Below are 20,930 nucleotides of genomic sequence, written 5' to 3'. Positions count from 1 at the left end.
TTACGTAGCCTCCAGCGCGCTATCGGGCCGTGCCAGAAGCAGGCTACCGCCGAACACAAGGCAAGAGTCGCAAGACCAATCATGAACGAAGGTGTTGTCCACAAGTGCTAGTGAGACGGAACTGTAAGAATGCTGGTGTTTGTTTTAGAAGTTGTGCTCAGAAGAGGGGATGTGGTGAGGTGGACAAGCACAGGTGGACATTCTGGGGACTTGAATTGGGATGTCACAGCTGCTGCTTCGGCTTGTGGTGAATCCGCGCCAGATGGAAAGACCCATGACTGCGGACAAACGTCAAACGGCGGCTTCGAACATCTCCCCGTCTTCCAACTTTGTGTGCACGTCGAACATGTCTGACTACCGATCAACTTCCCGTCTTCGACCTTGTGCGTACGTCGAGCATCTCCGGCCTGTCAGACGTACCGCATGCTTTCTGTCTCGCTTTGACCTTCGGGACTGTCGATACGCGCGGCTGCGGCTGACAATCAGCGACGGTGTCAACAAGAGGTATTTGTACAGAGTTCAGATTGGACTATCGCGAGAGCAAACAATGCTGTGTTAGAAGTACATGGGGATGAAGAAGAGACTATGGAAGAGACGGCAGAGCGAGAAGCAAGAGGCTCTAGTCCAATATTCAACAACAACAGCGACGACGTGCAGCCGACACCTGGCCAAGAAGATCTGCGATAGCTGATCGCAGCGCTATCGACGCCAAGACGGTAGAACGCACCAGTCTATACACATAATCGGCCACCGCCCCACCCGCTCTCACCTCACACCCGTCCTACCGCGCCTGCTTCGCGCGCACGACGCGCTCGTACGACTCCGCCAGCGGATTCCGGTACGCGAGCAGCGTCAGGTGCGCGAGGTTGTACGGCGGCGGCAGGAGCGGGTGCACGTGCTCGGCGTGCGCGCCGTGGTGGTGCTGGTGGCGGTGCTGGTCGGCGGGCGGGAAGTGCACCGCGACGTGCTGGAGCGGGGTCTTGGGCGGCGACGGCGTCGCGCGCATGCCGAGGTTGAGGCTCGACAGCGCCGCGAACGTCGACGCGGACGACAGCGTGCGCTGGCGGTCGTGCTGCGTCGCGGTGCGGCCGAGGTGGGCGTGGCTCGCCGAGCCCTGCAGCGGCAGCACCGCCGGCGGCCCCGGCGGAAGCGAGCCCCCGGAGCTCCGCGAGGTAAGCGACGTCCTGCGCAGCCGCCGGGACGCCTCCGAGTCCGTGGGCGACGGCTGCGAGAGGACGGGCGAGGCAGTGCCCGTGTGCATGCTCAGCGTGGGCGAAACCGCACGGTAGCTCGTCGGCGACGACGTGGGTATCTCGGCGGGGATCTGCTCGGAGGACGTGAGCGGCGCGAGAGGCGCTGGTTTCGCCGGGCCCGCATGGGCGCCATAGCCGATGGAATGAGCGCGGATGAGCGGGTGCGGCCGCAAGTGGTGCTGGGACGAGCTGGAGATCGAATGCGTGGATGGTGGGCGGGTCATCGAGCGTGTGCACGTGCTCGGCGAGCGACGTGGTGGCGAGTGGGTCTCAGAGCGGGCTTTCGTGACAGGCGGGATCGATTGTGGTGGAGGAGGTGATGCCGCGTGAACGGTAGAGGCAGGTTCTGGCGAAAAAGCGGGCGAAGTAGGTGGCTGTGGCGCAAATCCAAGTGCAACAGCAGGCGCAAAGTTAGACTGTGCGGGTGGTTGAGCGGGGAATGGCGGGGCGGGCGCATAGTCGCGCGATGTTGGTGGCGGGCCTGGCACGAGACCATCGGCCAGCTTGACGGTGTCTATGCGTGGCAGGGTCTGGAAATCTGCGCGGGGGGTAGGGTGATCGTCCTTCACAAATCCGTTGGGAATCGCATTTGGTGGCAGTTTAGGCTTTGGCTGCTTCTCTATTGGTGTGACCACCTCCTCGTCGACATCATCAGAGTCGTCTCTCGGTGTAGCAGCTCCGCTCTCGCTCGACACCCACCCATCCTCGTCGCCTTCTTCCGAGGGGCTCGATATCGTGAAACCTGCCTTCTGCTTCGTATCTGACACGTTGTTCTTCAAGGGTGTCGGGGCACGCCTGGCAGTCTGGTTGACGTTTACATGTTCTCGCGAGTGCACCCGGATGCCACTGTTCGTTCTTGGGAGATTTTTGGCAGGTCCCTACGAGGAAAAGTTCAGGACATGGACGGCCTTTGCGGCGGATAAACACACCTCGTGGTGCGGATGCCCGTTCTTCTTGGGTTTGTCTGGGTATCTTGGAGGCTGCTCCTTCTGTGTCAAGCGCAGCTCGCTGAGGCCGACTCTGGAGCCGCCGCCCGAGGAGGTCCTGGAGTGGGTGCGGACGAGGCCGCCTGCAGCGCGGTGGGCCTTGGGAGGCATCGTTGTTTGCTGAGTGCGGTGGCCGTTGGCGTTCGCGAGATTAGCCATCGGATTATTCGGAGCCTGGCTGTCTTGAATCGATGATCTCCGCGAGTGGTAGATTGATCTCCGTGCAACGCAGCGTCGAGGGCGAAATGAAAGGACCTGGGATTATTTTCGGGACAGTGCAGCCTCGCAGGTGCAGCATGCAGATCGGAGAGGACGGCCAAAGGGTGTGTGGTGTCTGCTTTCGGTGGACCGGCACTGCCAGCTATTAGAGTTGCCACACCCACGTGGCACTGCCGCTTTCGGGCGGCCGAAGTTTGCATTCTTTTGCACTCAGACTGCTTGCCCAACCCGCCCATTTATTCCTCATTTATTCCCCTCCGCCGTAGAGCTCGTTCAGGATGGAGAGGGTGCAGTTTCAGCAGGAGCAGGTGCGTATGAGAAAAAACTTGTAAACATTGCGCGTCGTTGACGTTCTTTTCCGTAGATGCTCGCCGAGCTGAAGGACCTTGTTCAGAAAGGTCTCTTCACCCAAGTGCGTCCAGAACTGCTGCAAACATGTTCAAATTTTGACACACAAACGTAGAAAGAAGTCAAGCAGATCATGAAGAAACGCACGGCTTTCGAGACCGCGCTCGTCCGGAGAGTTGCCAAAAAGAATGACTATCTGCGCTACGCAGCGTACGAAATGGGCCTGGAGGCCCTGCGCAAAAAGCGTGTAGAACGCCTAAGTGCGTGTGACAGACATCTTCACCTCCAGGATACCTGATCATGTTCTCGTCGCAGAGCTGCCCCGCCAAGGCACGTCCGTCTCGGATTACACCCTCGTACGAAGACAGTTCCACATCTTCGAGCGTGCACTCAACAAGTTCAAATCGGACGTAGGGTTGTGGATACAGTATATCCAGGTGGCAAAGAAGGAGGGTGCACGGTCACTCGTAGGGCGTATATGCGCTCGGTACGTCTACTCAGCCTGTGCTTCCCCCGAGGCCTTCCGTGAACACCCCACAGAGCTCTGCAGTTGCATCCAAATGTCCCCTCACTCTATATTCTCGCAGCGCAACACGAACTTGCCCACCTGTCACCGTCTGCTGCCCGCATCCTTCTCCAGCGAGGCATCCGTCTAAACGCAGAAAGCGTCGAGATGTGGAGAGAATATGTCAAGTTCGAGCTCGGTTTCGTGGAGAGCATGCGGAGGCGATGGGATGTGCTGGGGATTGACGTGAACGGCAAAGGTAAGGCAAAGGCGCAAGAGGACGTAGAGGAGAGTATGAACGAGCGCAAAGTCGACCAGATGCAGACGGACGCGGATGGTGAAGGCGACGAAGCTGAGCAGGCGCGAAAGGAGATCATGCAGGGCGCAATCGTGAAGTCCGTGATCTCGAACGCTGTAAAAGGTGTGCATGTATGCGGTGACTCTGGTTCGGGTATGGCTGACCACAATAGTACCTGTTAGCGTTGCCCAAAGCGGCTCTATTTGTGTCGGTGCATGAACTCCTATCAAATTATCCCACCACACCGGCACTTTGTAGCTCGTTGTTGGACCACCTCCATACTCTCTTGCGGCAAACGCTTCCCACAGACCCAGTCGCAGTCAGGCTCACTGCAACCCGTGGACTGACCGCTGGTCTAGGCGGTGCGGCTCTTGTGGATGCGCTGAAGCACGCCAACGAGAAGATGATCGCTGCCATACACGAAGTATGCAATGACAACTCTGGGAAGGATGCCGAGGGCATGGCAAGGTCGTATGCGGAGTTCATTGAGGAGTGGGTAAAGAAAGAAGACCTGGATGATAGTCTCGTGAGCAACGCTTCTCCGTCGTTTGATATAGCCACTTAGCCATTTTTATTATTCAGAAAGCATACCTGCTGACATCCCTACACATGCTAGTGCAGCGCCTCCTCAAGTCTTCTGCCCGCGATGCTCCTGCGCCGCTGCTCGCGACCGCGACTTCTCTTCTCACGGCGCATTCCTCTCTCCACTCCCTCCTGCCCTTCGCCAAAAATATCACTCAGTTGTCCGCGAAATACACTGCGACCTTTTCGGGCAAGACCTGCGCGCCTGTCTGGCTTGCTCGCCTGGAAGCCGAGAAGGCGTTCGCGGGAGATGCGGCGCAGGTGCAGAAGACGGCGAAGGAGGCGCGCGCACTCGTGCAAGATCGCGGCGTCGTAGACGTATGGCTGTGGGGCGTGCACGCCGACGACGTGCGTGACGAGGCTTCTGCCCTCGAGGTCCTCAAAACGCTCGAGGTGCGCCATCCCGCTCACAAACGTGTATAAACATCCCCTGCTCACACGCGCCGCCCGGCCACAGGAGCGGCTCAGCGAGAGCATGCGCATGCGCGACGCACCCTCCTTCCGCGCCGTGCACGACAGCCTCCTCGTGCGCTGCGCCGCCGCTCTCAGCGCGCTGCCCGCGTCCGCGGCGCGCCTCGCGCACTTCCGGCGGCTCGCCGCGGCGCACCTCCTCGGTGCCGACGCGCTCCGCGCGTTCTTCGACGGCGAGGCCTCGCGCGCCGACGGCAGCGTGTCCGAGGAGCTCCTCCGGGAGGTCCACTTCGCGTGGGGCCGGCGCGACCCGGCGGAGGCGGCGCTCGCGTGGGCGCGCTGGCTCCTGGGCGCGGGCAGAGGCCGCGAGGCCGCGGACGCTGTGCGGCGGGCGGGCGCGGAGGTGGACGGGGCACGCAGGCTCGCGCTCGAAGACGGCTGGAGGCGTGTCTGCGAGGGGTCGACGAGGCATGGGGAGGAGGATGAGGGCGGGGATGCGATGGAGCAGGACTAACGGTGGCTGTTCGGCCGCCTCGTCGGCCGTGGTCTACGTCTCAGGCTCGCTGCAGGAGTTGTATCCGTCTGTCATGCTGTTCAATAGATTTCCACACGCTCGTCGGTCGCCGTCTTGACCTTCTTGGGATGCAAGTTCAGGTGGATGCCTATCAGCCCCCGAGAACATGTGCCCCGTTTGGTCTACTTGGCGTGCATTGCCCTGAGCCGGCTTCGCATGGTACAGGCACAGACATAGTGATAGTGTGCAACGTTGTCGAGGTCGAGCGTGCCCCTGGCCCTCGCCTCGGCTTTCCCTCTTTCCGCTTATTCTTTTCGTTTGACATAGACGACAGCTATCTCGGCGCGAGTCGCGCTCAGTTCGCAGTGCCTCAACCTGTGATCGTTCGGCACCCGGGGTCACGACCGTTATCAGCTCTCTAGTGGCAACGCCGGTTGGCGTGACCTGTGCTCATGACCTGCGTGAGCGGCGAGCGCGCATTCATGTCCGGATGGTGCGCTTATTACTATGTCGGCGTGCTACTCGCCGCCTTTGGCGCGAGATAGCGTCACGACGATCTTTTTATGGGTGGCGCACCGTCTCGTACGACATCGCCTCAGACGCATTGCGCACGAAGTCCGGCTCCAACTTCTGCATTCTGCACCATGTGCGCCCTCCGAGGGGCAGCACCGTGTCGCACGCGTGAGCACATCCGTGTGACATGCACACTCGCGGCTTCTCCTCGAATCCTGACGCCGTCCTGGCCGCCCCGAAGGTCGCACGCGCACCTTTCTCGGTGCTTTGCAGAGTCTATCAACGCTTCGAGCAGGTCCGCGCCCTGCGCTTTCGCGTGCCGCGAAGCGTGAGGTTATGTCCGAGGTACATCCCGGCGCCCCCCGCGCGCGCGCCGATCCGCCCCAACGTCGCAAGGTTTTTCTTGCATCGACGCCCCGATAAGTATCCGTGCGTTGGATGTGCAAAAGGTATTGGCACTTGGAGCGGCGAGCGCGTCGGTGTCGGCGTGCGGCCGCTAGGGCAATCAGAGGGCGGTCGTGGCGGTCAGGAACCTCCAGGTCCAGGAACAGGTACCAAGAGCAGCCTTGTTCTGCGAGCGTGGCTTCCAGGAGGTGAACCATATTATTCTGGGCTTGGAGACACGTTGCACGCCCTGAGTAACGCTGCTGTAAACAGGACAAAGCCATAGTACGTCGTGTGTGGAGGAAGGTATGTCATATTAACCGAGCAGTACCTGGAATAATTCATGAATGCGCGCATCTGAGGGCACACTGACAGGCCAAGCATTGTCCTCGAGCCTGGAGCGTCGGCTGTGGCATGTCCCCGCTCTGTTCCTCTGCAAGAGCAAGCGACGGCGCGGACATCCTAGACAGGGCAACAACAGTTAAATGATTGCTTCAGCAGCTCGCTTTCAGCTGTGTACACCCCTCGGATCCCAGCAAAACGTCCAACACCCAGGTTAGCGATGGCGACAGGCAATTGCTACGTGATTGTAACCCCAGACCCCGCCGTTTCGCCTCACGGGCTCGAAGTAAATCTTGCACTCTGCTCATAGATATGATATGACTCATTCCTAACACTCATAGGACAACAATGGTCACTTTTTCTTCCTCAAGTTCGGTGATGGACCGATAGCCGGTAACAGACGTTACAGCTCGCACAACCCCACATACCAGTGAGTCCTCCTGTTGTGAGGGTACATGACCAAACTTGACCGTAACTCGCTCGTGCGCAAACAAACCGGCAACCAGCTCTGTTTGGCAGGACAGGCCTACCGAGACATCGAGCACACCAACAACGGACAGTACGTCGGTACCTTCCTCAAGCGGTGGGTGCTCGTCGAGCTGGGGTTCAACAACAGGAACGCGGCGACGAACGGAGGTAGGCACCCTTCCAACCCTGCAGCGGACCAAAGATGGTGTTCACCACCCAACGCAGAGACCGAGTGGTTCTGCATCCGCGCAGGCCCCAACGGGGCAGCGAACAGCATCCAGCACCTCTCGACAGACCTCCAGAACCTGCTGACTGGGTTCCCGCAGCTCCCGCTCGCGCCGCATCCCATCGTCCAGAACGCGCCGAACAACATCGCTGAGCAGAGCGCGCTGCTGTTGCGGAACCTCCTGTGGAAGTACAAGCCGTAGCTTCCGCCGCGGTAAAAGTCTACACCCAAGTGGGTGAGAAGCCGGGGCGCGTGTGCTTAATGCCACCACGACCACCTGAAATAGGTGCACTGTCAAACCATGTCGTGTGCAGGGCCTGCAATGGTATCGTTCGACGCCGAGTGGCGAGCGAGCCCTTGGGCTGCCGACCGCGCCCAAAGCGGCCGTGATGAAGAAAAGAGCCTTGTGCAGCCCAATGACAGTTCTGCCGCCTGACAGCGTCCATGTGCAGCAGCACTGGGAAGCCGCTCGAGGTCGGAGACTTGGTAGGTCCAGGCAGACGTTGCATATGGGAGACACGCACGTACTGTATGAGTGCACCGCCGGCTGGGTGGAACCTTGGCCGCGCTGCGTGGTATGTACGCATGTGTCGGTGTGCCTGACTGAGACAGTAAGAAAGGGCAGAGACTTGCTCCGGCCAATGGCGCCGCGCGCATGCGGGGTACCGTGGAACGTTGCACCGGCGAAGACGCAGGCGAGCCTCGGCTGCCGCGCCAGAGCTGTGAAAGGTCAAGACCTTTCGAGACGGTGCACGTAGGACGCGTCCCTGGCCGGTCGCGCGGCTGGTGTGCGGCCGCGCCGGAGCTGGCATGCGCATCAGCGCGACGATTCGACAGGATTGCCGAAACACGACTGCGCAGCTCTGCAGACGCGCGGGCAGCACCGCGTGGGGTGATTGACGTGATTGCGGCGGCGAGATCCTAGACAGTCCTAGACATACAGGGGCGAGAGAAAAGAAGACGTTTCTGAGACAGCTGCTTGTTGTCACCATGAGGGTCGAGGAGATGCCGTAGGAACAGCACGGCGCTGCTTCTCTGCGCAGCGTGCGAAGCCTGAACACGATTCCTTTTGGGCACAGTGCCTCTTGGCGCGCGGACCCGGCAAACAGGGTGTGCTGTGTGTGCGGCGACCGGTAACTTTGATAAACCGTCTGTATTCCCAGGATCTTACACTGTTATGAGTGGCTTGACGAGCAGCATAGATTATCAGTTGCAGGTAAGGGTGGAACACGGCGAGACACCACAGCAGGCCGCCTTAACCGCGGGCGCGAGGGTCAGCCGCAGAGCTAAACAGACGTGATTCAAGTTCCGGGGACGGCGGCGATGGTCGCGAGAAGATTTGGCGAGCCGCGGACGGTGCCATGGAACGTGTATCCAGCACGCATCTGCTATGCAATCACAGGGGTACATTATGAACGTATGAGGTTTCCACCCATCGCGAATGCGGTCAGCGCAGTAGTCTATTATGCTCGAGAGGGGGAAGTGCATTTCATTGCACATTGTGCCTAGAGCATTTGGGCCGTTCATTCATGAGCTCCGTCTTACCCGTGGCGGTGATGCGTGAGCAGCTCTACAACATTCACGCACCTGTGCGAACTCTGCGTTGCCCCTGGGCAGCTCCACGCTGCCGAGAGTGTGCAATGCGGTGCATGGATCGATCACGTTAGGGGTCGGTATATGATATTTGCCCCCGGAAGCTGCTGTGCCCGCCGGCTTGCCTGCGATGGGCAAACGATCGACGTTCTCGCCGCCACCTTATCAGGTTCCGCTCAGTCTAAAGCAAACATAGCAGCAACGGAATTATGCAATGCATTTGTAGGGGCTGGGCTGCGGTAGAGCTCGGTGCCGCTGACTGCTGCGGAGTCCGGACAAAGCTAATCTTGAACGACGCAGTGGTCGACGATGGCTATGCGCCATGTTCTTCGGCGCCGACCTTGGTCTGTCAAAGGTGCTGAGTCGTAGGAGTAGGAGGGTGAGTCTGAGACTCTGAGTACACTCTCGACTGTGCGATATTATTTTGCGGCTACTGATATCGGAGATTTCGGAGTGTAAAACAACGAACCTCCACATGTCCAGTGACGAGCACTACATGCATCCAGAATAGGCTGGACTTAGCAACGCCGAGGACCTGTCGAAGGGAATCCCAAGTCTACTACGAGCTGTAGGCTGTGGTTATTGCAATTAAGTTTACAAGGCGTATCGCGCAACTAGGCGACTGGGCCCGAAGACCCCGTATACCGGGTAGAAGTTGTGGTCCTAGCGCCGTTGTAGAACTCGCTGTTACGAGGCTCGCCCTTATAATCATCGTCGTGGAGGGCCCGATGTGCTTCTAGTGGGCTTATACGATTATCCCAGGTGCGTCTGTATCTCGAGGCTGATAACGCGACGAAATATCAACTGATACCGGCGGAGGACTCGTGATAGGCATCAGCTACTGTGGTACTCGGACCCTGTCGCTGGCTGATATCTTGTCAGAGAAGAACTAAGTGTGACAATGCAAGTTACTAACTGATGATAAGCACACTATTAGATGGTACCAGGCAATGGAGGCGGCGGATAACGGTTTGTGGTACACGGGGTCCCCATGGGCTTTGTAACTCAGACGATCACTAACAGTAGCCCCTAGTTCATGGTTAGTAGCGAGAGCTTACGAAGGATTGATCCACAGCGAGAGCCGTGACAACCGAAAATCTGGACGAACGTGGCGCATGTGTCGGGACGCGTCTGAAGGTATTCGCGTTATCCAGGCGCCGCGCATGCGTGTAATAGAAAATCTGTGACGCAGCCATCCGGTCACGGCGGGTCAGCGGGAGCCGATCCGATTTAATGCACATCTCAAAGTACTTTCATGTGGAGGATTTTGTCCAAACTGGTGGGGTGTCCTGCGAAGGAGCTACGGAAAGCGGGTGGCAGAGAGGCTGAGCGTGGGTGTTTGGGGACGGAAGCACTGAGTGCGTGGGAGCGGCGGCAGTTGAGAAGCACTGGAAGAAGGGGATCTTCTTCATGGGAAACAGCTGGGACTCGGACAGCGCTTTAGTGACGGCGCACAGTTATGACGAGTCCGAACGTAAAAATACATAGTGTACAGCATGGGTGTGGATTGGGCGGTACGAGGCAAAAGGGTGGTGCAATCAAACACGCCTGGAAGGAGGTGCGAGAAGACGGCGGACGTGTGCGGTAGCGCCTTGTTGCATGTGGACCGTCGAGGCACATGTGTTCAGAGTCCCCCGTAGCGATGGGCCCCGGGAGACAGCCGTGGGCTTGGCCGTACTTTTATCTCGAGCGCAGACGGTATTTCGATCCTCTTTTACTTTCGGACTACGTCGCGCCCGACGTCGCATTCAGCAGAAGCCCAGGGGCGTCGGCGAACAAGAGAAAGGTAAGTTGCGATCGCATCCGAGGGAGCATATGGACCATGGCTGATGAGTCCAATCTAACCGTGTGGGTGTCATGCTGTTAGCTGCCTGCGCTTATCCCTTTACCGCCCCCAATTCAACCTCCGCTCCTCACCAGCTTTGTCTTTCCCCGTCATCTGCCTCCCTCCCACAGGGCCCTGCCCTCGTCCACGACAGCGACAGCGACGACGACGTCCCCCAGGTGACACTCACAGTCGTGTTGCAGAGCCGCCAGGCATTTGAACGAAGCAAAGTCAGTCGACGACCACCCGCAACCCCCACCGGTCGCCTTCCGCCTCTCCCCCTCTGGTTCGAGTCAGGTCACCCTACCACATCAACCTTCCACTCCGTTTTCTCAGTCTCCTGCACGAGCACACACCGTCGCATGCATATCCTCGCTTAATCTCGCATAACATTCCCCACTCGCTCACTTCTCGTCTTGTACGACGCCCCCGCATCGCCTCTCGTATCCCGGAGATCAGAGCATCCGTACTCCGCTTTCCGTTTTTCCTACTACCTCTTGTGCATCTTCCGAGTGTGTGCCTTCGTTCTCGACCTTCATAGCTCCCAAAGCCCGCCATGTTGCAGTACTCGGTCCAGCTCCCGCCGCTCTCGCTCTCATCCTCCAAACCAAAGGCTCGCAAGGCCATGCCCGTCTCCGCACCCCAGCCGCCATCGACCGATGTATCGCATGACTCGAACCCCGCAGCGGTCAAGCGCACTGGCACTGCACGCACACGCCCTTCGCTCAGCTCGGGCCCGGCCTACGGTCACTCCATCCCTCTGGCTATCTCCACGGCCTTCCCTCCGCCTCCACTGACGTCCTCGCATGCCGGCGGCCGGTCATCATCCGCGACCCCATCGCCATCAGTGCCGTCTTCGTCCCTGTCATCGCCCTCGCTTCCGCCCACGCCCAGCCTGGGCTCTGCCTTTCCGTTCTCTCAGCAGGTCTACAGCGCCCCGTCTCCCCGGCTGGCGCCGGCGCAGCTGTCCAAGGTGTCGACGCGGTCGCCGCTCGTCCAGAGCACTGCGCTTCCGTCCGCGCCTGTCCCTATGCCCGGTGCTCGCCCTCCGCGGTCGCCGAAAGCTGCGCCCCTGCCGTACTCCGGACTGTCGTCTCCGGCGCTGCCGTCACCCAAGCTGCCACAGTCGACGTTCAGTGCGACGAACTCGTACTACGGACGGACAGCGTCGGCGGCGTCGAGCACCGGGTCGTCCTTCTCGTCCTGTGCGATAGACGTTTTGGCGCCGGGCGACATTCTCGGCGATGGGCTCGAGCTGCAGGGCGAGATGGTCAGGAGGGTGCCGATCGGCGAGAGCAAGGAAGAGGAGGAGCCTGCGAATGTGTTCAGGGTCGTGCGTAAGCTGGGGGCGGGGAGCTATGCGGTTGTGTATCTTGTGCAGGAGGTGTTGGGGATGGGAGATTGTGAGGAAGACGACAGGGATTGCGAAAGCGACGGTGCGGACCTCGATATGAGTGTGGATGGCCATGACCGAGATGTAGCTTGTGTTCGAAAGGAAGTGAAAAGTCGCAAGAATGGTAGGGAGTACGCTGTCAAGCTATTGAGCAAGGCAAATCTTGATGAGGAGGCATTGAGTGCTCAGATGTTAGAGGTGCGTTCAGGCCGTGGCTGACGTTCCCATTGGTCCTAATTGTCGATTCTCCCCGCAGGCTACGATCCACCAGTCTCTTCCACCGCATCCGAATATCGTTACTCTGCATCGCACGCTCGAGACGCCGTCGTACCTCCTGTTACTTCTCGAGTTCGTTCCGGGCGAGGATTTGTTCTACTTCCTCGAGCAAGCGCGAGACCACTACGACCCGTCGTTCCCGGGCTCTCCGGCTGAGACGCTTTCGCCTTCAACGCCTATCAGTGCGCTGCCGTCGACTTCGCTATCGGGATCCGACTGTTCGATGTCGTCGGAGTCGACCGCTCGCACGCCGCCGACGCCATCACTGTTGGCAACGATGTCTCCGACCAAGCTCCTCTCGCGGACGCGGCTAAAGCTTATCGCGAGCATGTTCAAGCAGATGTGCGACGCCGTGGCGGCGTGCCATGAGCGCGGCATCTTCCATCGAGACATCAAGCCCGAGAACTTCATTGTCACGGATGGCGTTCTCGAGGTCCGTACCTCGGGACCTGGTGGGAAGGAGGAGGTTAGGAAGGAGCGGAGGGTTGTTGTGAAGCTGACGGACTTCGGCCTGAGCACCACAGACATGCATTCTGCAGATATGGACTGTGGGAGCGCCCCTTACATGAGTTATGGTGAGCGTCTTGTCGACTTGCATTTGATGTGGGAGATGTGTCTCACGCACACATTACAGAATGCCGGAATAATATACACCCTAATTATATGCCCCGTGCGGCCGACGTCTGGTCACTCGGTATAGTTCTCATTAACATGTGAGTTTGATGTCTTTTTGACCGGGTATATGCGTGCGACACGGCGCATATATTTCTCATGTTGGCATAATGAACGCATCTGACGCTCTCTGTAGGTTGTACCACTACAACCCGTGGACGGACACTACGGACGGTGTCTGCCCTTCGTTCAGCCTCTTCCAGCAGAGCCCTGTGTCGTTCTTCACCACTCGATTCACTGGCATGACCCAACCCGTCGCGGAGTTCCTTGCTACGAAGGTCTTCTGCATCCTGTTGGACCACAGAGACGACTCTCCTCGCGCTAGTGCCAGGGATTTTGGTCAGTGGATCCAGAGCTTGCCCGATTTGCTTGCGCCCCCTCTCCGTCCTGGGAGCGGTCATAATCACAGCCGGTCGCCGAGTTTCTCGGTCAACCTTGCAGAGGTGCCCGGACACCGACTTGCGTCGATCCCGCATTCGCGTCGCCCAAGCCTTCGATCTGCAGCTGGCTCAAGGACACCGAGCGTGCTCTCACCTGTGCATCGTGCAAGCTTGGTGGCAGCGGCCATCAGTCGGCAACCCAGCCTCCAAGCTTTCCAAGAGTCCGAGCACGAGCACAACGGTGCGACTAAGAATGTCGGCGTTGGTCTAGGTATGCTTCCACCTTTGCCCGATCACGAGGTCGAGGAAGATGCGAACGAGCAAGAGGACCAACACGAAGAGTCGAATTCCCGTAGCGCGTCAACTCAGAAGAGGCGCAAGCGTGGTGCTCGCAAGGGCAAGAAGGATACAGCTATGACTGGGCAGACTACCCCCGCACAGTCCGCTGATGACACCCTCACGACGCTTGCCAGTGCCAGCCAGGCGTTGGCTCGAGAGATCAGTAAGACCTCCAAGCGTGTGAGCGGCTCCGGCATCTCCTCCCCACTGGGTACCAGTACAACGCACGTCTCTACCGAGGTTCAACCGCAACCAGTACCGGCGCCCTCTCCGGCACCGACTCCCACGATTGTCAAGAAGCCATCAAAGTGGAAGCTCGGCTTTGGCAAGAGTTCGAGCAGCAGCGGATCGAGCGCGTCTACTCCTGCCAACCCTAAGGAGGAGCCGGACCCGAAGATGTCCACCACAGCGAGCAAAGCTACGAGCCTCATCATGGGCCTGAACGCGCCGTCGTCATCTTCGCGATCAAAGGCAGATGCACATCAGGCTGCTGCGTCCGCGTCGTCCGCATCAATCGCCTCGCATGCCACTTCCCGATATGCCCCTGTCTCAGCGAATACGAGTGTCGTTTCGCTAGACGATCCCACCTGGCACCGTGACCGCCGCTACCGAGGCGTTACAGATGTTGCAGGTGAGAGGGACATCGGCATGTGGGGGGCATCGACCGTGAGTGCCTTTGCAAATAGCGGACCACAACCAACCAGTAACGGCCCTTCACCTTACCTGGCACCTCAGCAACGCGGCCCGTCACCTGCCTCCGCGAGTCAGCTTTCTTTCGTCTCCGCTTCTACCGCGTCGACCAATTGGCGAAGCTCAATCTCCAGCAGCGGCAGCGCAGCGACATCCACATCGGCTTTTACCCGCTACAGCAACGGCAGCGTCAGGAGCGTCTCAACGGCCGCAACATCCGTGTCGAACACCAGCTGGCGTAGTGCCGGTGGTGCCAGCAATGCTTCCAGTCGCAGGGATCCTCGGTTGCCGCCGAACGTCAAGAGTAAGTATCTATCTTGTATCCGTATATTTCGCTCCTAATAATGGCGTAGTGGTTACAGGCGAGCCTTGGGAATTGTCTGAGCTTCCGCGGCAGATGTATCCTGACCCGGAGAAAGTGCAATTTAGCGCCCCTCCCACACGCAAGCGTGCCCAGAAGCCCAAGAACTCGAATCTCGACACCATCTCCGAGCGACCTGGTCCGTACTCGACCCCGCAGCTCCCACAGCACCCACCCGCGACCCAGCCGCCCGTGCGTACGGACGCGTCGACTAGCACGACCGACCTTAGTCACACCGCTGGTTCTGGCGACGCTGACACCCAGGAGTCGCACGGCAGTGCTTCATCTCCACGGAAGGTGCAAAAGGGCCAGATTAACGCGCTCGCGAAGATGTTGTCCGCACTTCGGCGGTAGGCACGCTCCCTTCTCAGGTCCAGGCTCGTAGCTGTCTGGCGCACGCGGCTCGAGAGTAGTGAGTCCTAGCACGGCTTGCATACCTACTTGGTGCTCGATTCCGGTATTCCCTGTCAATATCGTTCATTTTTCCGTAATCTGCTCTATGGCGAATCCCCCCAACTCGATGCCCTACTCGCACCGTCACCCTCCCGCTTCCTTCCAAATCGTGGTCTATTGGTCGTCGTTGTCCGCATGTGCTGAGCCAATTGTGTTGTCGTACACTCCTCGTCTTAACTTACTTGCTTTCTGGATCCCACGGACTGCCAGCTTTTTCACACATACAACATCTTCAGCCCCACCATATCGCAAGCTTTTCCTGTCGCATACACAATTACTGTTCTCTTTCTCACAGTTGGTACTGGTACTGATCGTCAACCCACCGCACCGGCCCTCTCACATATTGTAGATGGGCCTGCCCGCCAATCCTTTCTTGTTTTTCTATTTTTCTTTCTTTCCCCGTGCTCTCTTCCCACCTTTGTATCACCACACCTCGCAATTGTGACCAATTGACCTCCGTTGTTACCTTACCGACATGTAAAGCACGGCGGAAACTCCCCGCTGTGCGTGTAGGTTGTATCAGAAGCTTGTGCAGCTATCTCAGGGCCCGAGTGAAGATTCATGCCAGTGCGCATGCATAGTCTGCACGAGACAAACCAAGAGATCTTTTCGGCTGAAAGAGGCACGAAAAGAGCTTAACAGCATTTTCTAAAAAGAGCCCGACCCTTTCAGCGGAAAAGATGTGAGAAACTTTCGGCGGAAATGGTACCAAAATGAGGAGCATTATTTTGGAAATGTTTCGTAGTGCAAAAGCCATATATTTATGATGCAAAGAGTAATGACAATATCTGCACTGCTTACAGATGAACCTAGGGCATCTAGCTTCAGCTGGATGGGCGCAAAATTTTCTCTTTGCATTACAAATATATGGCCTTTTCACCAAAGGTATTTCCAAAATAGTGCTCCTTCTTTTGGTACTATTTCCGCTGAAGATTTTTTGCATCTTCTTCACTAAAAGAGCAAAGCCATTTTCGGAAAATGTTGTCAAACTCTTTTCATGCCTCTTTTAGCCAAAAAGACATCCTAATTTGTCTCGTGCTGTGTAAAGAGCGCAAGGAAGGCGGCGAAAAACGGGGAGAAAACAACATGCGTGGAAGCCTTGTGATACAGAGAAGATTACATTGCAGATGCTCTGACAGAAGGTATAAAGATGGCGTGTTATATATAGTGGGCGACGCCTGCGAAGTGTTGAGCTTTAAATGACAACGTTCTGTCACAAGAAGCGGATTGAGTTGGCTGCACCAACATTTTGGGCGAGATACCAAGGAGGAAGATGCTTACACATGTTATCCATCTCATACCCGACTCAGCACTGCCGTACCCACTGTGCGTCGTCTAGCCGTCGCCATCCCGCGCACGCCGCGAGTGGGCCTCCTGGAATGCAGCGTACGCCATGTTTTGCTCGACCGTTGGCGGGCGTGGAGGCTCCTGGGGGACGCTGGCCGCATCGACAAGGATCGTGGACGCCTGCGGACGGTTTGGGCCGGCTGCAGGGGGCGTTGCCGGGCGCGAAGGCGCGACCTCATAATCCATCTCGCTGTCAGAGGAGATGCTGCTCTCAGACTCTGTGCCGACAATGATGTACGTGCCCCCGCTGTGTGTGCGGACAAGGCTCGCGTAATATTCTTGCAGGACCTCACACGTGCACTGATGAGCGGGCGAGGGTGAGTACGACGGGCTTGATTGGTGTCATGCTCATTGACGCACCGTGAGTGACCAGTCTATCATGCGGAGGAACTCCCGTTCGAGCATGTTAAGCTCGCCGACGGGGATGCCGCCGACGCGGGCGTACACGTTATTCGTGCAGAAGGCGTCGCAGAGCGCCTTGGTGGAGACAACAACAGCAGTGATAACGAATCGATGGCAGGTCAGGGATGATAGGGTGAAGGATGGGAAACGTGCGCAGATTTGATCGATATAATGCAGCGTGATTAACAGGCAAGATCTCTGCAGGTAGCGATGCACGTTGAGCTCGAAAGGGGGCGGGACGTAACGCAAAAGTTTGGATACTCACCTCTACTTTAGTAAATCGTACTATACGACGCAGATAGTCTAGGATGGAGATGCCGGGCGCGGTGCGGGAGTGAAAACGAGTGAGTCCTTCACTGTGCAGATTGGAGAGACAGTTTAGCGTGTGAGTAGCGCGAACGCGTGCCATAAAGTTCGTGCGCACGGGGACAACGGTATCCTGTCGTTATGTGCCATGAGACGTTCCATCATGTCGGCTGCAAGAAGAAGTGCACAAATAAACCATCAGGATATCGGGCAAAAGTCGACAGGGAGACTCAGGACGCACCGATGAGTTGCACAAGCACGTCTACGTCAACCTCCTCAAAGCTAGCGGACAAAGTGACCCTCTCTGGCGGGTCCATGCACCCATCGCAGTGACGGCGCACTCGAGACCGACGTCTGTCGGCGAGCAGGTAAAAGTAGACCAGCGGAAACTCCGTTTGAGCGTTTAGTGGTGCGCCCCGGGTGACGCATCAGCGTACGGTGATCTCCGTTCAGGCGCCATCCCAAGCGCACGTGCGAGCTGCATGCCTGTACAGTTCCATCAGCGCACTTTGAACCTTATTCTAGCTCTTGCCTCTCCATTTTGCTGACATAATCAGTATCGAATTCTCGCCGCCTACCGACCCGTCCGCCTTCACTGTTGACCATACTCCTGCCATGGCCCCCAAAGCCGTGCGTATGCTTGCTACCATGCTAATTAATGCTGCAGCTCTCACGCTCTGAACCGAAACTAGGATCCAAGTGAGATTAAGATCATCTACCTGAGGGCGACCGGTGGTGAGGTCGGTGCCTCCTCCGCGCTTGCCCCCAAAATCGGTCCTCTGGGTCTCGTACGTCCTGTGCTACTCGTCTAGCAAAATATAGGCTTACATTGCTCATGCTGTTATCTTGCTCGCACATAGTCACCCAAGAAGGTGGGTGAAGATATCGCAAAGGCAACCGGCGCATGGAAGGGTCTCCGCGTCACTGTCCAACTCACCATTCAAAACCGTCAAGCCAAGGTTGACGTCGTCCCCTCTGCCTCTTCTCTTGTCATCAAGGCCCTGAAGGGTGCGTTTGCTCGCCGTCTACACGACTCATTGCACCCAGCTCACTCTTCTTTGCAGAGCCCCCACGCGACCGCAAGAAGGAGAAGAACATAAAGCACAGTGGCAATATCACTCTTGATGAGGTCTTCGACATTGCGCGTACAATGCGGTCAAAGTCGCTTGCCAAGAACCTCGCCAACGGTGCTAAGGAGATCCTCGGCACAGCACAGTCCATCGGCTGCACAGTCGATGGCCAGCCTCCCCACGACGTTATCGACGCCATCAGTGCTGGCGAGATCGAGGTACCAGATGAGTAAACGGCGGGCGACGGCATTTGGACTGGGCTGCTTTCGTTTGTCGTATCTCATACTCACTCTGCATTACCTTGGCACTATCTACCATGACCATCGTTGCGTTGTAAGACTAGGAAGCTGCGTATCGACTCATTAGCAAGTTACGACGACCGGAGAAGGACTCTGCGCCAACGACTCTACATCGAATCCTGCACCATCCGACAGATGACGAAGAGTATCTGGCGTTCTACTGTTCTTCAGGCTGATATTGGATATCATTATTCTGCTTGCTACATTCAGACGTTCTTGTTCATTGAAAATTCTGTTCCGCGTTCAGTACGATCCACTATTGCATCTAATGCTACTAAACGTGCAACTCTGTGCTAGCCGCCTTCCACAGTTGCCGGTGTGTAGTTTTGCTCACCAGCGTCTCTGGCCCGCTGACCTTCGTATGTGTTAAAAGGCGTATTCATGTCATCTACATATCTGCTCATGAGGTCATCATGCGTCGTCTGCACTTCGCACGTAGCGGCTGGGTATAGCCGTCGCGAGAAGGCATTATGGTGCCGGAGGCTCATGCAACGCAGTGTTGCTTAAAGCCTTCAAATTCACAGACGGCGGCGTTAGACCATCTCAAGCTGTCTGGTGACAATGCACCTTAGGTCGCCGACGCTCGGAGAGGACTTCGCCGAGGTTTGTTAGCAACACGTATGCACGTCCGTCTGTTCACTCCCGGAGTGCGAGCGGACCGTCAGCTTTGCAATGGGGATACGCTTAAGTGCCGCAGTCCTTTGTTGCCATTCATTGTGCGCTCAGTGATGAGTCACGAGAACGGCTGCATGGTGGGTGACTAAGGTGGTCGGCCAGGTATTATGCACGAAGGTCAGTAATCCATACCTGCAGCTCTATCATATCAAGAATAGTGTCTAGGCATGGCAATCCTCGGTAGCCGGTGTTTCACACAGGTGACCACAGAAGGCTACGCACTTACACAATTGCCATGTACGGTAAAAGCGCCTGGCGTCGGCAGTGTCGGCTCCTGCGCCCAACTGACTAAAGTCGTCTTCATTGCAGTTGACAATGTCCACCGGAATTCAAGCGGTACGGTGAGATATTGTACACCACTCCTCAGACATTCAAAGTGTCGTGGTCCAATCATGGTGCAGCCCCAAAAACATATAAAGTACTCGCTTGTTGAATAGCAGTTCAAACATCCACCTCAATCGCGGCGCATCACCCTCAGCACGTTCAGACTCGCGAATATGGTCCTCAAGCTCTACGGTGGTTCGCGTTCAACATGCACCAGGCGCGTCGCCATGGTATTGAAGGAGAAGAATGTCCCGTTCGAGTTTGTGGCCGTCGACTATAAGAAGGGCGAGAGCAAAGTGGCTGCGTACCTCGAGAAGCAGCCCTTCGGCCAGGTCCCGTACATCGACGACGACGGCTTCGTCCTCTTCGAGAGCCGTGCCATTGCGCGCTACATCGCGCTCAAGTACCGCGATCAGGGCACGCCGCTCGTCCCCGACCCCGCGGACCTCAGGGCCGTGGCTCGCTTCGAGCAGGCGGCCAGCATCGAGACCAGCAACTTCGACGAGTTCGCGCACGGGCTCGCGGTGGAGAAGGTCTTCAAGCCGTGAGTGCTTCTATTGTGTGCGTGCCGCGCCCGTGTGGTCGCTGATCCCGTCTATACAGGATGCGCGGCGGCACAACGAACGAGGCGAACGTCGAGTACCTCGCCGCTACGTTCGATGCGAAGCTTAACGGCTACGAGGCCATCCTGTCGAAGCAGAAATACCTCGCTGGTGATGTGAGCGGCCTCTTGTTTCAGCTTGGGGCTGTCTGTGTGCTGAGCGACTGTGCAGGAGTTCACACTCGCCGACCTCTTCCACCTGCCATACGGCGCAATGCTCAAGCAGCTCGATTATGGCTACCTTGAAGATTTCGGAAGGCGGCCCAACCTTGCCAGGTGGGTACAGCCTTGTTACAAGCTTGCGGCCTGCGATGCTAACGCTGATGTGTCATTCCAAGGTGGTGGAAGGATATTGCCTCTCGTCCCTCGTGGCAGGCCGTAAAGGAGAAAGTTGAATAAACGGCTCTGGAGACTCTGGCCTTTTGACCAGTGTATAATTAACTCAATGCATAGAGAATGGAAAGAGACTAAATGATCCAGAACTGGACTTGTGAGCATGGATATTTTGTGTGGGCACCCCAGATCGCCGCACCATGGCCGCCTGCATCCAGTTTCGCGCGGGGCGCGACTGGACGCCATCTCCAGTCACGCATCCAGTCGCGCTGAACCCCTCGACGGTGTCGAGTACCAAGAATAAAAGTGATGCGCCGCCGAGGCGCCCGAGCTCCAACGCCAACGCTGCGGGTGGGCGCTGTCATATCGCACGCAAGAATAATCCAGCTGCTTGAAGCTAGCTAATTAGAAACATTCTGCCTCTGGACTACCTGTGTGGCTTGACATGAATCTCACGGGTCTGGATGCATTATTTACAAATAAATATCTGGGCATCGCAGCATTTCACACCACTTCTATTTTTGGTACTCGACGCCGCCATT

At 57.5% G+C, this 20,930-nt stretch overlaps 8 protein-coding genes across 8 annotated transcripts; 5 read left to right on the top strand and 3 right to left on the bottom strand.

Moving 5' to 3' along the window:
- Positions 1–434: 434 nt before the first annotated feature.
- PHACADRAFT_209796 (uncharacterized protein) lies at positions 435–2,777 on the bottom strand. The gene is made up of 2 exons (XM_007396612.1): positions 2,183–2,777; positions 435–2,131 (listed from the first exon to the last, which is right to left on the bottom strand). Exons 1-2 carry the CDS (start codon positions 2,396–2,398, stop codon positions 782–784), a joined length of 1,566 nt encoding a protein of 521 aa, XP_007396674.1. The 5' UTR covers positions 2,399–2,777; the 3' UTR covers positions 435–781.
- Positions 2,737–4,174, top strand: PHACADRAFT_97943 (uncharacterized protein; the record flags this gene model as incomplete). Its single annotated transcript, XM_007396611.1, has 7 exons — positions 2,737–2,766; positions 2,823–2,870; positions 2,922–3,066; positions 3,122–3,293; positions 3,347–3,620; positions 3,669–3,732; positions 3,792–4,174. The coding sequence occupies 7 exons, from the start codon at positions 2,737–2,739 to the stop codon at positions 4,172–4,174; spliced, it is 1,116 nt and encodes a 371-aa protein (XP_007396673.1).
- Positions 4,175–4,570: 396 nt separating this feature from the next.
- Positions 4,571–5,074, bottom strand: PHACADRAFT_162344 (uncharacterized protein; the record flags this gene model as incomplete). Its single annotated transcript, XM_007396610.1, has 1 exon — positions 4,571–5,074. One exon carries the CDS (start codon positions 5,072–5,074, stop codon positions 4,571–4,573), a length of 504 nt encoding a protein of 167 aa, XP_007396672.1.
- Positions 5,075–6,071: 997 nt separating this feature from the next.
- On the top strand, positions 6,072–7,755 carry PHACADRAFT_209794 (uncharacterized protein). Its single transcript, XM_007396609.1, has 4 exons — positions 6,072–6,641; positions 6,697–6,748; positions 6,806–6,991; positions 7,049–7,755. The coding sequence occupies exons 1-4, from the start codon at positions 6,576–6,578 to the stop codon at positions 7,249–7,251; spliced, it is 507 nt and encodes a 168-aa protein (XP_007396671.1). The 5' UTR covers positions 6,072–6,575; the 3' UTR covers positions 7,252–7,755.
- Positions 7,756–10,671: 2,916 nt separating this feature from the next.
- On the top strand, positions 10,672–15,497 carry PHACADRAFT_257482 (uncharacterized protein). Its single transcript, XM_007396608.1, has 6 exons — positions 10,672–12,058; positions 12,117–12,711; positions 12,771–12,849; positions 12,945–14,193; positions 14,263–14,521; positions 14,571–15,497. The coding sequence occupies exons 1-6, from the start codon at positions 11,024–11,026 to the stop codon at positions 14,930–14,932; spliced, it is 3,579 nt and encodes a 1,192-aa protein (XP_007396670.1). The 5' UTR covers positions 10,672–11,023; the 3' UTR covers positions 14,933–15,497.
- An 869-nt stretch (positions 15,498–16,366) lies between these two features.
- Positions 16,367–17,403, bottom strand: PHACADRAFT_98034 (uncharacterized protein; the record flags this gene model as incomplete). The annotated part of the gene is made up of 5 exons (XM_007396607.1): positions 16,367–16,678; positions 16,739–16,978; positions 17,046–17,136; positions 17,205–17,256; positions 17,328–17,403. The coding sequence occupies 5 exons, from the start codon at positions 17,401–17,403 to the stop codon at positions 16,367–16,369; spliced, it is 771 nt and encodes a 256-aa protein (XP_007396669.1).
- Positions 17,404–17,549: 146 nt separating this feature from the next.
- Positions 17,550–18,774, top strand: PHACADRAFT_174462 (uncharacterized protein). The gene is made up of 4 exons (XM_007396606.1): positions 17,550–17,716; positions 17,779–17,874; positions 17,947–18,094; positions 18,151–18,774. Exons 1-4 carry the CDS (start codon positions 17,702–17,704, stop codon positions 18,387–18,389), a joined length of 498 nt encoding a protein of 165 aa, XP_007396668.1. The 5' UTR covers positions 17,550–17,701; the 3' UTR covers positions 18,390–18,774.
- A 784-nt stretch (positions 18,775–19,558) lies between these two features.
- Positions 19,559–20,534, top strand: PHACADRAFT_145482 (uncharacterized protein). Its single transcript, XM_007396605.1, has 4 exons — positions 19,559–19,998; positions 20,058–20,172; positions 20,228–20,331; positions 20,394–20,534. The coding sequence occupies exons 1-4, from the start codon at positions 19,628–19,630 to the stop codon at positions 20,452–20,454; spliced, it is 651 nt and encodes a 216-aa protein (XP_007396667.1). The 5' UTR covers positions 19,559–19,627; the 3' UTR covers positions 20,455–20,534.
- Positions 20,535–20,930: the final 396 nt, after the last annotated feature.

This window comes from Phanerochaete carnosa (genome assembly GCF_000300595.1).
Source record: "Phanerochaete carnosa HHB-10118-sp unplaced genomic scaffold PHACAscaffold_6, whole genome shotgun sequence".
In the NCBI taxonomy this organism is placed as follows: Eukaryota; Fungi; Basidiomycota; class Agaricomycetes; order Polyporales; family Phanerochaetaceae; genus Phanerochaete; species Phanerochaete carnosa.
This window is presented reverse-complemented; position numbering and strand designations above follow the sequence as displayed.